The sequence below is a fragment of the Lissotriton helveticus genome, chromosome 2_1 (genome assembly GCF_964261635.1).
Source record: "Lissotriton helveticus chromosome 2_1, aLisHel1.1, whole genome shotgun sequence".
Taxonomy (NCBI): domain Eukaryota; kingdom Metazoa; phylum Chordata; class Amphibia; order Caudata; family Salamandridae; genus Lissotriton; species Lissotriton helveticus.
The window spans coordinates 1,016,426,781-1,016,443,006 of record NC_136059.1 but is presented as its reverse complement, the minus strand read 5'-3'; the positions used below and the strand labels follow the sequence as shown (position 1 = coordinate 1,016,443,006).

At 43.8% G+C, this 16,226-nt stretch overlaps 1 protein-coding gene across 1 annotated transcript in view; it reads right to left on the bottom strand.

Moving 5' to 3' along the window:
* Positions 1 to 2,739: 2,739 nt before the first annotated feature.
* The window catches only part of RORB (RAR related orphan receptor B), a 129,885-nt gene continuing 116,398 nt past the window's right edge, over positions 2,740 to 16,226 (bottom strand). Inside the window, exons 9-10 of the mRNA XM_078677807.1 lie at positions 5,893 to 6,005; positions 2,740 to 3,118 (exon numbers count right to left, since the gene is read on the bottom strand). Coding sequence (XP_078533933.1) covers positions 2,963 to 3,118; positions 5,893 to 6,005 — 269 coding nt within the window. The 3' untranslated portion in view covers positions 2,740 to 2,962. The remainder of the gene's footprint in view (positions 3,119 to 5,892; positions 6,006 to 16,226) is intronic.

The window sequence follows — 16,226 nt, the reverse complement described above, 5'->3', positions numbered from 1 at the left end:
TCCGGATAGTAGAGCGCTTTACAAGTGTCACATTCAGATGCCTGATCTTGGGAAGTCTCTTAAGAAAGTTCTTTATTATACTTGCCCATACTGTTATGACAACTCTAACTCCTAGATGGGTATTCTATGTAGAAGCAGCCTGTGTGACGGTGGTAGACACAGTTGAAGCTGGAGGGTAGAGGAGGGGGTAAAAGTGGTCATGCGCTCATGCAACATGTAGTGGTCTGGGCACTGTTTACAGATACTAGCCACTTAGTTTTCAAGTGCATGGTCATATTAATGGCCATCCAACTGCCTGGCCCATAGGTGATAGTCCAGATTTTGCGGCAGTGCTTTTGCGCGTTGAGATATATGTGTGGCAGGAGAGATGGTCTTATAATTTTAGGGATATGCAGTAAATTTATTAAATGACTTACAAATTAAAATGGTATTAAAGTGTTCTAGTTAGATGTTTCATTCAGGTGGGATTAGACAAATTGTACAAAGCAGCACAAAATACCTTAGAGCGGGAGGCATTCCACGCGTATCTGAACCCTACTCATGGCCAACACCAGCATAGGACAGACATTGAGCTATTCATCCACGGATATTACAGTAGCCCTTGAGCCAGAACCTGCAAATGGAAACATAAACAAGGTCCACGAGCAGTCCACGGCTCTGTACCAACTGCACACCCAATCTCAAGAGTGCATTTGTTAGCTGCTTGGTTTCAGTGTCTCTGTGTTGCCATTTTCTTCCTGGCAATCAGTAAAGTAATCTTTCCATTAGAAGAAACGCGACTCTCTGAATTAATTCTTAATACAAAAAGCCAGCAGGAGTGACATTTACACCGCCAGGATTAGGTCGCCGCTGTCTTCTAACATGCTGTCTACATCTGTTCGCCCAGACACTAAATGTAATTTACTTCAGCGCAGTTGGTTATGCTGTGCTTGTCGCTGAGCGGTGTACTCATATTTTGACCTGCAGGAGCAACATGATAACATCATGGCCAAATGTTTTCTTTTTCAGTAACAACATTCTGACCATTAAACAGACGAACCTGAATGGTGGCTGCTAAACCTGCCCAATTAGCCCTAATGCGCGGCTAGGACGGCTAATGATTAAGTGCTGCAAAAAACAAAAACTCTTGACCCTTTGCTTGTCATATCTTTCGCTTCATGTAAGTCTTACATTCACATCACAAATAAATGGGAGTCCCTGAAAACTCACCCCAAGAACTGATGTGTAACCAGTAAGTGTGAATCTCAACAGGGCATACCTAGCAGATAAAAGTTGTGCCAATGAGTTGGGTAATAGCGTCATGTGTTGATGCAGCGCTGGCTTACACAAGACGTTAAGTGCTACATAAAGCAAAATATTAAATATAAGCTTATTTGAAGGTATGGCCTGCTGGGAGTGGTGAAAATATCAATATACAAAGGGCATTTTGAACTCTAGCCCAAAAGCAAATTGTGTTTTCAAAACGAAAATTGCTGCTCTCCTTATTCGTTTTCAATATGTAACTTAAAAATATCTGGCCAGAAGGGTACTTTCATTTCATCCATACATGTGAGATAATTTGTAATCACTCCCTTATACATCGAAAGGCAGGACGGCATTGGCTCACATTTGAATCTCATATTGAATTTAGGGGCGTGTTTCTGCAGCAACAACCAGTTGAACTGCTCTTCAGAAGGATCTTGACTATGTACTATGCTGAGAGGGAATTGAACCATGGAGGGAAATAGCGGCCAAAAGCAAATGCAATTTTACCAAACTAACCAATGATTTATCTGAGTGAACACTTGTTTGCTGGCATTAGATTTCACATGATGTCAAGCGGCGTGATATAACTTAAAGTTAAGGGACTTATCATGAATGTGAACTGTATCCCTTTTGTTTAAGAGCACAATTGGGTATTTTCCCAACACAGTAAATAAAGGTGCACTACATGTGGAAAATGGAAGAAAACAATCATGTTTTAAAGAATACAATGTATCCTACACATGAACGTGATCTTGGCGTATCAGAGTCCTATCGGTTTAACCTGTGCAGATCACGTCCTAAGCATCAGAAGTCACAATTAGAATTCTTCTGCTTACTGCACCATCCAGACAAGGCTTCTGTACCCCATCAGTGTATGATCCCCTCACTCACCTTCACAGGCAGACTATTAATGACACATCTAGTACATTGGCAATTGAGAACCATGTTTCGGTGGGAAGAATTAGCTGTTCAACCTTACTCAGATGCAGTAATTGAATGATAAATAACAAAACATACTTATAAAGAGGATACTCCTCAAGAAAACTCGAATGAGTTATTCCATATATATGTGTGTTAGTGTGTGTGTGGTATGTGTGCGCACGCATGGGCACACAAAGAAACATATCCACACACATATGAATACATGCTTATTTGTGTAGGAGTGTGTGTATATGCATAAATCAATACACACACACACACATACACATGTATTGCATGTACCTACAGATACATATATATAAATATATCTACAGCGTTTTTTTAAACAAATCTTCACATGCATTAACTATCTAAAACATAGAAATAGGTATGTCTAACAAGTATAATTCTCTTAATTTATAATTAAACAATAGGGAAAAAAGAGCAACACTGAAAAGTGTTTCTTGTTTCGCATTAATATCTACAGTACAATTCTATGAACATTTGCTTTTTAAATTTTACCCCAATGAAGTAAAAAAACACCCAGTGTTCTATATTTTTACATTTATGGTCAGTTTCAAAACAACAACAAAAAGACACAGAGAAAAAGAGAGAGAGAGACGCCCACTCAGAGGTGCATATTTACATTCGTCAAACTGTAGCGGTGAAAAATTATTCTATTAAGTGCAGCACATTCCTAGTGTTGTAGTGGTAACTTCTGAAGTCCGCTTGACCACATAAGTTTTGTCTCAGTAGCAATTCATGTCGGGAACAAATGAGAAGTCTCCCTGCTCTGCCTTCACTTGCAGCCCGTAGTCACGTCTGGATTAAAGAGCTCCTTGTACAGCGGAGGGAACAGTGTGTTGACTATTTCCGGATGCGATTGCTTAAATACCTGCAGTTTCTCCCCATGCAGGTTACAAAGTGCAGTTATGTTCGGTATCTTGGTTATCAACTGTGGGGACAAAAGAAACAGAGTAACAATCAAAGATTATTTCTCATTTGACCGATTGTTATCACGTTTTGTGTAGTTTTAGCGCAATTAACAATTTATCTGAAAAGAGGGTTCTCTAATGTGCACAACTCTGAGGCGCGTTGTAGCAAAGTCTTAACAAATGTTAAGTGTTCTATTCGAAAGCTGTCTAATCAATAGAAGGCCTGTGGAGCCTGCCTATTACTTGAATACACTTAAACAGCGAAATAACATAAATAACATAATACAAATACGATCCTGAAGTCTGGGAAGTGGTCAAGACTGATGGACCTTTGGTCACTGTGCAACAAGGTGAGCGACAGGTTACTCGAGACGCCTCCTGGTTCAAAGAGGTGATGGCTTCTATATACCGCACAGGTAGCCGGGCACAAGCGAGTGCCCAAGACGAAGAAGAGTATTGCATGATTCTCACCTCCCAGCAAAGGTGTGAAACTCCACGAGAGTCTGAAAGGTCCCACGCAAGCAGTATCCCGGAGCTGCCATCCCCTGGACAAAGGCAAGTACGAGACTTCCCGGCTGGGGAACCAAGTGACGACAAGGTCGAAGGGCAAGGGTCTGACAACATCTCCTAGACCTAGAGCCAGACGTGTTGTCTTTGGCCGAAACTGGCCCCCAGTCAAAGACTGAGAGACTTTTTTTGTTTGGCTCGAGTGGCTTGATTTTCGTTCATTGCAAAAAACATTTAAAAATATGAGACAGATGTAGAATGCCACCCGGCGTCCACCCTGCAAAGTATCCACTGTTTCATGCTGAGAGGGGGGCTCGGCCCGAGGTAATGAATAAATGGGCAGATAGTCATTTGTGGCCTTGAGCGATACAAACAACGAGTTTTTGCATGTGAGTTTCTTGGGGACCCAGGGTTTGAGGCCTAGCCGTGTGGTCATGGACTGACCGGCCCTCTACAGGTATCTCAGGATAGAGAAGGAGGTACTGGATTGGGCACTGAACAAACTACTAAAAAAGTAGCACCGTTTTGGAAATTTTCATCAAACGAGGCAAAAGTTATTAGCAACAGGAAAAACGCTTTTCATATGGAAAAGAAGACCTAAGTAGATCTGCTCTTCTGTTCAGATCTGAGGTGCATTGACTGAGCTGCAGAGTTAGCTGAAGACGGCCCCCCCCCCAGTGAAAGGAGGGTGTTACATTGCTATTTATATTCTTATTATATTCTCCCTGTCCCTTTAATTCCTTTTGTATACTTATGATTGTGGCACTTGCCATTCAGTTTGCTTTGATTCTATTGGAATTGGAATCTTGCTCATTCTGCAACTGGAGCTGCTTTTGGCAGAACGGTGCCTTATGGAACAAACATCTACTTTTTATTACAAATTGTTTCCTGCTTATAAATTCTGAAACTTTACAGAGGGATTGGTAGGATGAGAGAGGAGTTCAGACTGTACCTGTTCCCATACTGATTGGTTTCATAGTGTAGCAGGTTTGTATTGAGTAGGTTTGACAGAGATGAAAGTTGCTCCCACTGTCTTTAGCAGGAAGTTTAAGAAAAGCTGATAGCGGTGCTTTGGCAGAACCTCGGAGCACAGTGCTTGACAGGCATTGGGAATGGAATACATGATCATGTTCTAGTATGGAGAGCTGTGACGATCACCCTGCTTCTCCCATTACGTGGGGACCCTCTGCCCCATTAGACTTCCTGAGTAGACCTAACAGGAGCTACACTCTTGTTTCCAAGAAGGGTAACTGTTTCTAGAGAGAAAAAATAAATAGAAGTGTAGGTGTAAAAGCCATCAGTTGATGGGGGTTCTTCCTTATTGGAAGATTGAGCCCTCACGCACCCAAATGGGTGTCATGCTCCATCATAGGACTTAGCTCCTCATGGGGCCGGCGCTGCATCTTCGGGGAGATCTTCTCTTTAAGCCATAAGAGTGAGTGAGGCTTTGTGAATGTAGGGTAGAGTGTATAGTGAAAGATCGATGACTTAAAACTACCTAAGGAGTATCATCAACAATTTTAATATACGATCCGCATGGCTGGGTTAAAAATAGGAGTGCGAAAAACTGGCACTGGGGTTTAATGAGCCCTGACAATTTTGACATATGAAATTATTAAAAGGTCGACATGTTTCATGCCTGTGTTGTCCATGAGGGATCTGTGGCGTATCTTCAGGTCCAAATGAAATGAATGAGTAATCCCTTCCCTATACTGGAACAGGTTTGCGTGTATTGTGAAAAAGGAAGAACCTAAAGAATCTCAAGGGATATTCGTAGGCAAACTATACCTGATTGTGAGGTCCCTAGAAGAGATAATGATATCCAACCCTGGGACTATTTCGTTCCTAGCACCATAGAGCAGGGCAGAGAACCACATAACAACTAAGGTTAGTAAATGATCTGACACGGAGTCGCCCTCATGACCTACCTCTCTCTACCCGTCATGGTAGGTCATAAGCGCAACTCCGCGTCAGATCATTTTTGTGGTACTGTTGCCCATTGCAGTGTAAAAAAATGTGCTAATTGCTTATATAGCCACAGAGAGCCTACCACATTTGCTGGTCTTAAGGAAGCCTTCTGTTGCGTTCTGGCCAGTGGTATGGGATGAAATTAAAACCACTAAACCCCAGGACTCATACCTACCCTGTGCTGACCCCTGAATTACAAATGGCTCCTTCACGGTGACTCGTTTGCCCGTTGGATTGCCATGCTACAACTGACTATGGACATACATCTGGCTCGTGTTTCTTCCCAAACTTGTTATTTTGGTGCATTTGGATAACTCACCTTGGCCAATGTCTCATCATCAAGGTGGTTCTTCTGAATCACATGCTGAAGTGCAAAATAAATCTTTTCTTGGAGTTTTTGGACCTTCCTCGGTTCCAGCAGCCATGGCCGATCTGATTGAATACAAAAACAGGGGGTTAACTTCTGGGAATAGTGCGAATGTACCATGGTTTTCTCATGGTGTGCTGTTTCTTCCTAACATGTCAGTTTGCAAAACAATTCCCAACTTCATGTTTGCCCATGGGCATTTGAGGTTAGTCATTTTTTCGAGTCAGGTAAGCTGTTGTGTTATAATCTTGTCATCTTATCACAGCTAATAACAGAAAAAGATTTGTGAATCAAACTCTCAACACTTATCTAGGTACTAGAATTAAAATTCTCATTATTTTGAAAACGTTGTTGTAAAACATAACTTAGTAGGTTGAATGGCTGCATACATGCCTTTGTAAGAGCTATTTGTGAGTTGTTAAAATCTTGGAAATGGCTGCCATAGCGTTCTCTGTAACATTTGATCTGTTAGGCAAGTTCAAATTGTCTAGTTAAGATAATAAATGTTGTCTATGACATTTCAACAACTTTCCCAAAATTTTGAAGATCAAAAAATAGAATAAAATGTTTTGAAAAAAATAATATTTGGCAGGTAAAAAAAACATAAAAAAGTTATTTATACCGTTTAAACAACACCTCATTATGGGTTGATGCAATGGGTAACTGTTCTGCAAACTGGAGGGCATATTTACAACAAAGTGGGTGAGTGTGGCGCTGGACTCCTAGGCTTAACACCACGCTCCATCACTTCTGAAATGAAGGCTGCACCATATTTACACAACAGTATGGTGCAGCTCTGCGTTTCTCCATGTGCTGGAGCTAAATTTAGGAGCCTAGTGCCAACATAGGCACCCTTGTTCAATGGTTCAAGGGTATCTGCGTTGGGGGAACATAAACAATCTTTAAATGGCATTTTGTCACTTCTATGTGTGCTGCTTAATGCTTGTTTAGCCTGTTTAAGACCAGGTTTTCCCTGGTCTTAATTTTGGCGCTGCCCCGTATTTATGTTGCCCTTTTAAGTAGGGGGCAGTGTCAAAATCAATGGGTATTGCAGTGGAATGCCAACAGCAACACCCATTGACATCCCCTTTCACGCTAAGTACACATTATGTGGTTTAATGCTGCCTTGTAAATAAGGCAAAGCACATATCGCCACAGGAACCTCACTAAAAGTGACGTTCCTGTGGTGATAGGTGATAGGGCCTTGTAAATATGCCCCTGGGTGTTATAGGTTAACAAATGGGTAAGGGCAGCTCGGACCTTCATCAATCTAATTTTGTATATATGAGTGCCCTTCAATTGGATGATATTAATATCTATTATTTTTTGGTAAGCCACAGGTTGAATGCCAGATAAACAGAAACGCCTGCATGCGCTTTTAAATCTAGGTGCCTATAATCACCCGGCTGAATGAGCTTTGTTTTGGCCAATTGAGAGAGATTGAAGGCCAAGTCATCCCTTGCTGGATTCGAATTCGAGGCTTGCAGGTTAGTACATACGTTAATCGTAACCACCTCAATAATATTTCATGTATGCAAGATTGTTGTCCCAACCAGAGTCGGGATCTGTGAAGTGCATGACTGCTTTCCAAATATAAAGTTATTTGCTCAGGATGGTGTTGGCGCTGCAACATATGAACCCCCTAGACTCGTGTATTGAAGCTGTAGACTGCATGCCCTGCCCTGGATGCCCTTGTCTGGAACCTCAGATTAGGTGAGAAGCGTTGCTGTGCTTCCCTCCCGAGGCCGAGGTCTGGAGTAGGGAGCTGGCATCGGTCCAGGATCTCCATTTTGCGCAAGCGTACAGACTTCACATACACAGCTGGCGGCGCCAGGAATTAGCAGATTCACCTAAAGACGCTCTTCCTAAGCCCGGCCAGAAGAGCGGTGGAGCAAGTGTGTGTGCTGGGGCACAGAGTGCACGCAGGGCGCTGCTCGTGAGTCACGCTCCTGCTTTTTTTAATACATGCACTTACTACATGTGGCCGGGTGCCGAGTTTGTCCAGGCAGGTGGCATCTTTACATCGCTGTTACTAAGTGAACATAGGTCAGGTGCCACAACCCCCATAGGTTTGGTTTTATAGTCAATGGGTTGCATTCTGGTGTTTGTAGTTTACCCGATCATATTCTAGGTGCACTTTAATTACCGTTACCACTGTTACTTGGCGTGCAGCCCATGTCTAAGGAGGAGGACATTTGACCCCAATTTTATTAACCTTCACATGCAAGAGATGAATGCCCTGGTCCCACATGGGCCAATAGAGTAGGGAAGGGAAGGGGCAATAAGGATATTGTGGTCCTATGATATTAGGGTCATAGGACCACAATATCCTTATTGATCCTTCCCATAGCTTTTAACCTCCCTGCTCACCCCGCTAATAAAGAGATACCTAGAGTGAGTTAGGGCTTTTTATCTAAATGTAAAAAATAAAAAAAATACAAACAAGTTGTCTCCAAAATGCTCCCTGGAATACGGTTGAGCCCATCCTGACCTTTAGGAGTCAGGGTGAACCCAATGATGAAGCAAGCATGCCACTACTAGAGAGGGTAAGGGTTGTCTATGAAGAAGGTTTTTCCTCTTCCCACCTCTGAGTGCGCTGAAAGCATATGTTCTTTCCTCTTTTCCCTTGATCATTTACTTTCAGTAGAGAGGACACCTTTTTTTGAGTTAAGGTAGAGTTCTACTCCATCAAAGTCTAAACTGAAAATCTCCATCTACTGTGCCTCTGTTTTCTGTATCTAGGTACTGGACTGGAAAAAAGAACTCAGGAAGTGCTTATGATACATGGGTTAGGGGGCGCAATACTTGCTTTGACCCGGGTGCTGGCAACCCATGCTATGCAACTGATTGTACCTATCCTATGATCATTTATATGTGGATGGGATCTGATATATGTGGATGGGATCATATATATGTTGATGGGATCAGATATATGTGGATATGATTCTCAACAAATTCAGTTAAGGATAATAAACAACTTCACAGTAATCTGCATTTGCATTAGCGAAAAACAGTACAGCAAAATGTTTCCACTGCAAACGAGGTTTTGTCAAGGCAATCTTCATGTGCCTTAGTGTTGGATTTGGAAAAAATGCTTTTTCCGAATTCTTTTTGCACTTTACGACTTAAGTTAGTATTCGCTGCACCATTTAGTATTTAGCCACCATTTTGAGCAATGATCAAAACCAACTTCTGTCTCATTTTGTGTTTGCCTCACAGAAAATCAGCTGCCAATGTATTCTTTGTGCGTGTATTTCTCCAAGGTTGAGTTTTGCTGTGCTAATGAATAGACCGTTCTTATTATCGCATACCTTTCTGACAAGATAGGCCTGCTTCCACCGCTCAGAGCGGCAGGAGCAGGCAGAGTAACCGTGACTGCAAGATAACGTGTGCCCGGTCCCAGGATTGCAACCCATCCTTCTGTATCTCCTTTGTTCACCAGCTGCCAACTGGAAAATCCCAGTCTGGGCGTGTCTTTAGGGATATTGGAAATATACTTTATGCATTGCCATGTTGACTGAAGTCAGTCCCTCTGACCAGCCTCCTTAGATTGCTGCAGACTGGGGTCCACTGGAATGTACTTTCAATAAATGTCTTTGGTTTGTATTCTCTACTGTCTGACCGACTCTTCATTTGTATGGAAGGCTGAGAGGTGGTCGCGAGTGACCCGGGTGAACCTTATCGGGTCACTGTTTCTTTAGAGAATCAAGAGTAAAGACTGGCCACTACACCTGCAGTGATTAATTTTCAAAGTTGAAGAGGCAGCCACCTACTGGTGGTTGACTCATTAATGTACAATATCAACATGGAAAGAGCACGTGTATGATGACCCTCTGGTGGACCATGGTCTTTACCGTGATGCACCACAACTATTTTCAGACCTGAGTGGTGGAACTTTTACAGTGGTCAACAGTGTCCTGATCATAACCAGGTTGAATGAAATATTTATAATCAAAGCTTGGAGCACCAGGGAATTGAATATTGTGGTGAAGAAAATGTTCCCTTTTTTTCAAATGATCTTTATTAAAGTTTCATAGGATACAATTTGCATCAGCAATAAACCAGCAGATTTGCCTTTCAACCTTATATCAAAATTAAAAAAATTCAGTTCTAATAGAAATTTTGTGCTTCACTAGAAGCCAGGTCTCAGAAGAAGGTGTGAGGCCGAAGTGCTTAATTACCCTCTCTATGTCTACTTGCCTCTCCCCATTTCTCTCCTGCCAGCAGTTTTTTGATGTAGTAGATTTTTAATCACGAGATGTCTTAGCATGTCAACCTCTTCCCACACCTAAAAACAAGTCAGGCCAGAGCGCCCATCACAGGCCAGTCTATAGTTCAGGCAGTGACGGCTCCGTCTTCAGCTCATCCAGGAAGGTTTAGCAGTATCTCCATTAGGCACTCTCCACATGGGGTGTATCAATACTCAAAGTCATGCAGACATAGTGCAGGGATCACTCCAGTTCTATGCTATCACTGGTTGTGCTGGGGACACTTCAACGTATCAGGAACCAGTCTCTCAAGCTTGGCACTACATCAGTGGTTTGAAGAGTACCATCTGGGTATCCCACAATGTTCTCCACTCGTTGTTGATCGTCCAGACTCCTTCGCTACCCTTTCCATCTCCAAAGGTAGGCGGATTGCCTTTGTTTGCTCAACAGAGTAGAGCCCTGCTGTCCTATATCTTGGCAAGTGCTTCTCTGCAAAGTGTCTAACAGTCACTGGCCTCTACTGTACTAAAAAAAGAACAACACCTTTCCCTCATGTAGGACACGCAGCTTTGCAGGGAAATCTGACTGTATTTCATATTTAAGTCTCTCATGCGTTTCTTGATGGATATGTTTTCCACTGTTCCTGAACTTTTTGCGTGTAGTCGGGGAATGTTGAGATGGGTTTCCCTTCAAACAGCGGTGGGCCCAGTACCCAAACACATTGAAGAATGGCGACTCAGTCACGAAAGTTGAACAGACAAGTAACTACGGCTCTCGGTGATGCCCTAGGTTTTGCAGGGGGGCCCTGTGCCCTGTGAGCTCTTTCAATCATGAAAAACATGGATAGACTCTTAGGGAGAAAAGCGGTGGTAATCGATTCCTTCAAGAACAGTTCCACTGATTGCTCCTCCGACAACCCCACAAATATCAGACTGTTTCTCTGGGAGTGACCTTCTGAAACTTCGATTTTATCATCCAGTTGGGTGGTCAGCTTCTGAAGGTAAGAAACTGTATAGTGTAGGGTATGGACCTCCTGTTGTAGGGTGTCCACATGTTGTTCCACTGCGGTCACACGGTCCGCCATCATCTGTAAGTCTGACCGAAGCAGATTCACTTCATTTGCGACTGCGTTGATTTTATTGACCATCTCATCTCGGGAGCTCTGGATAGCCAACAGCAGATCCGCAAGAGACCGTGCTGAGCTCACCACCTCTCCAACCCCTTCTTCCAAGCCTTTCATCATTTTGTCTCTGACTGCACCCCCCGGACGGATGGTGTGAGTATAGTTTATGATTTTGCTTGACTGAGCAAGCTTGGTTGCCCTATCTTTCACCATGCTGCTGGCAGCACTTGTGCTAGCCGGAGAGCAGCAGACCAGCTTTGCCAGCAATCAGTCTGAGGGATCACCCCAAACATCCATGGGATCAAGGTACTCATCAGGGTTTCCTCAACAACACTGAAGGGGACAGTCCAGTGGGGCCAGCTGCTGAGCCACCTCTTGAATCCATACCAGTGTCTTGCGCTCAATAGGTGTTGTTGGGAATCTATGCCCCCCCAGTAAAAAGGTGTCACAATCTGTCTCATGGCCTGCACAGTTACGCTCAGTAATCTGCAGATGTTCCAGGCACTCTCGTCCCTTTAAACCTCCACTTGGCTCCAGGTCGCCAGTAAGGGTTCCCTATTTTCGCCTGGTGTCCCAGGGCAGCCCGTGCCCCCAGGGGGAAGTGCTGTGACCAGTCGCCTTCCTATCCATATTGGGACACTTTTCTTGAGAGGAATTCATCAACCATGACACTGGCAGGTCGACTCTTAAGTTTCCCAGCAAGGCCACAATTCAGACATTGGGCATGCATTCAAGGGATCTCAGGACCAGAACAATTCCAGTTCTCCAGAGGAGAACTTTATCTATTCAGCAAGGCTCCCAGTGTTAGAGGGAAACAGATGAGGCCCCAATTAGGTAACGAGTGAATGGCCTCACACAATCAGATTTGAAGCACAAGCAATGATTCAACAAGTCATGGCTTTTGTATCATGAAAGTCACCCGACCTACATCAGTAAGCGCAGCCATCAGTACCCACCCAATGCAGGCACCACCAACACGCCCATCATCCACACTCCGTAAGGCCCTTGTAATGGCCATGATCGATCCTTCTCACCATACCACTAGTTCCGCTGTCAGACTGCACAGTATTCAGGGCCCTACTTTCAACAAAATCCAGTCCACTTCAGTGAAGGGGTCTGTAGACTGCCAGACCGCTCCCAAAGATACTACTTGATCCACTGCATTGACTTTTTCTGATTTAGCCTCCCAGGACGTGCCTCCATCGGCAAATGTGGCTCTCACAAAGCCACCGTTTTGCAGATCACCAACTAGCGGTGCCACCACACTCCAGGCCTCTCACTCAAAGACTCCCATCATGTCTTAGACCCTGGCCACACTGCAACTCCTTCAGAACATGGGCATAATCTTGCCCATTGGCTGTTTAGGCCTGGTGCACCTCTGAAGCTGTTTGCTCATCCAGAAGCAGCTCCACAGTTATCGAAGGTGTCAGAACTATCCGCCTTTCACAATCACACAAAGAGCACCAAATCTCGACAAAGCTTGGGCTTCGACTGGGCTGGGTTCATTGAAAATGCCAGATCTGGGAGAAGAGCAGAAAGAAAGCCAATCTGCCCAGGGTGCCCCCCGGGCACCGCCCTGTTTAAAAAAAAATGAAAATGCCTCTTCATCGACAGGCAGCTTTGTGTGTGTGATTGGGTGAATGCAGAATGAACAAACAGGTAGGTTAATTGATGTTTGAGTGAGTGCATGAATAGAAGTATGACAGAGAGATGCATGCATGAAGAAATGAATGCATGAGTGACCAGCAGCGGCTGGAAGGAAGAGTATCAATCTACCACCAATCCACGTTCTCATTCACCTTACTCACCTATTTATTCACCTGTGCACCAAGTCACTCATTAATTCAGCTATGAGCTCACTCATGCATCTATTTATACTTCCTTTGACTCGTTCTCACATTCACTCACCCACCAATACACACTACCGCACACACAAAACTGCCAGCCAATGAAGTGGCGCTTTCATTTGAAAAACTGTCAACTGCTAATGCTTGTTTCGTATTATGTCGAATGCAACCTTCTTCAGTTTCTGATGTATTGCTTTATTCACGAAGGCCGCAAGATCCTCCGTGTGAACAGAATGGAATTTATTTGCAGATAATGTTAACAGAACCACTTTACAACGAGGAAATAATCCTACGATATCAAACACATTTCACAACTTGACACTTAAGATCAAAAGTAACAAACAGGATGTGTTCTAAAGCTTTTCCATTCCATATTTTAGGAAACGCGAAAACACACTGTTAGAATATTAAAGATACCAGTCCTGAATGGTTAGTGGGTGGCTATTTTTCCAGAGTCATTTACGCGTTTTTTTAACAATAAGGGGGGAAACGCTGGAGTTCAAGCGACATTTTTATTGTGCGTCTTGGCTTGCACTGTTGGGTGTAATATATTCGATTAGACTGCAATATTTACATTTACAAACCGTGTAGCAGTTGAGATCAGGACCTGGGCCTCTCTTAGCTTTCAGACACAGCTGTTTGAGCTTTCTTCATGCTCTAGTGGCGTGATCTGGGCAGCCGAGCGGAACAGCTCATTATGATGTGGACGAGTAACCTTATTTGCAATGTAATAAAAGATGGAAATATAAGGGGACTTGGGCGGCTGGAATATAATAACTATAATAGTTTTAAGCCATAAACACACCTGCTCTGCACTCCTAATATTTTTTTTTTATTTAGCCTTGCATTCCCTCACCCTTTAGCTCAATTTGCTTTTTTTCTTCGCCCTTGTAGTCCGTCATTGTGTGCATCACACTATCTATTTTTTTTAATCTATTTTCCTGATGGCTTCCTCATGTACTGAACTCTGTTGCAGGCCGCTTGCAGGTGCAGTTCCGTGTAGCTATTATTAGGTACGGCACTATAAAGACGAAAAGTAGACATAATACAGGAAGTTTAGTGCGTTTGGTGGGCTCTGCTTAGTGTCTCTATAATTCACTCACTCACATTATCATTTCACACTAATGTCACATGCCATGCTATGTTTACTGACAAAGATGCTAAAAAGCAAAGTAGGCCTCATCTGGGCCGCAGCAGAGGACTAAAACACACGCGCGCGCATGCCCACACACACACCTTCCTAAGATTACATTTCTGTGCAAGTCCTGGCTTTTTTTGGACAGATATTCAGGTGTTGTTCAGTTCAATGGGTGATTTTCCAGGAGAAACCAAGGCACAGACATACAGAAGTTAAGGAAAGATTTAATTATCTGAAAACCTTTTGTATTAAAGACCAGGCGACCTGCCCTGTGGTGGCAAGCTTGGCAACATATGGGCAGGACAGTCAGTAGAGCGTCGTCTCCATCAGAAAGGTCTCAGACACTGGTTGTCATAGCCAGGTCTGGCTTTGGAAGGAGGGGTTGGAGCCTAAGGAGAAGCCTCAACTGGAATCTTGCATTTCTGGCCATCTCTTTGACGTGAAGATCAAGGGGCAGTAGTTTGAAGGCGACAGCTTATGAGAATCATTAATAAACCATTACCAGCGCTAAGAAAATGAAACAAGAAGGGCATATGTATGCACTTTAGTCCTTCTAATCATGAAATAAGCCAACTTGCCATTAAAGTAAATGTTGTTAAATTATTGCACTACCAGATGTTCCCAGATGATGAGGGAACTGATTTTCATAAAGAGGTACAGAAAGTATACTGCGTTTCAGGTTTGAGGGAGGCAAATCAATAGACACCAATGGGATACTTAGGAAATATGAACAATCAATCAATCAATACATTTATAGAGCACGCTACTCACCCGTGAGGGTCTCAAGGCGCTGAAGGGGGGGGGCGCTTACTGCTCGAATAGCCAGGTCTTGAGGTGTCTCCTGAAGGTGAGATGGTCTTGGGTCAGTCGTAGGTGTGCCGGGAGGGAGTTCCATGTTTTGGCTGCCAGGTAGGAGAACGATCTTCCTCCGGTGGTGGTTCTGCGGATTCGTGGGATGGTGGCGAGGGCGAGGTTGGCGGAGCGGAGCTGGCAGGTGGGGGTGTAGAACGAGAGGCGGCTGTTGAGGTATTCGGGGCCTTTGTCGTGGAGCGCTTTGTGTGTGTGGGTGAGGAGCCTGAACGTGATCCTCTTGTTGACGGGGAGCCAGTGCAGGTTTCTCAGGTGGGCGGATATATGGCTGTGGCGGGGGATGTCGAGGATGAGTCGTGCGGAGGCGTTCTGTATGTGCTGTAGTCGTTTCTGAAGTTTGGCTGTGGTTCCTGCGTATAGGGCATTTCTGTAGTCCAGTTGGCTGGTAACGAGGGTTTGGGTGACGGTCTTTCTGGTTTCGGTGGGGATCCACCGGAAGATTTTTTGGAGCATGCGCAGGGTGTTGAAGCAAGATGATGAGATGCGTTGACTTGCTTGGTCATCGTGAGGGAGGAGTCCAGGATGAATCCCAGGTTGCGTGCGTGGTCCGTGGGTGTTGGTGCGGACAAGGGCAGTAACAAGGGCAGTAACATACGAAACAGGCCACGCCCCAAACTTGACATAAGCTCCAAAACAGGTTCTGTTAGCCAATGGATTTCGAAATCTTGTAAACAAGACCCTACTGTGTTTTGTATAAAAAAGCAGATACTCTGCTTCAAAACTAAGGTAGATGCATGAAAAACCATGATCGTACGCGAAAATAGACATTCGTATTAAGACAACCAATTGAATAGCTGTAAAAATAAAAATGTTATTGGCTCAATGAAGCTAAAAATGTTCCTGTAAAATGTTTTCTTTTGTGGGCACCTTTTTATTTTCTTTGGTTGAACTATCAACGTCCTCCTAGGCCTTACTACTTACTACTTCTAGCTTTGTTTTCTATTTGTTTTTATTGTTTTCCATTTGTTTGTTTTTTAAAGCGATGGAGCTTACAGTTAACCACCCTGAAATGTGTGCTCACCCTAATACAAAATATCAAGTCTGCATAGATGTTGGAGCAGGCACTCCCATTATAAGATGCTCTAGGTTGTTTGAAGTGG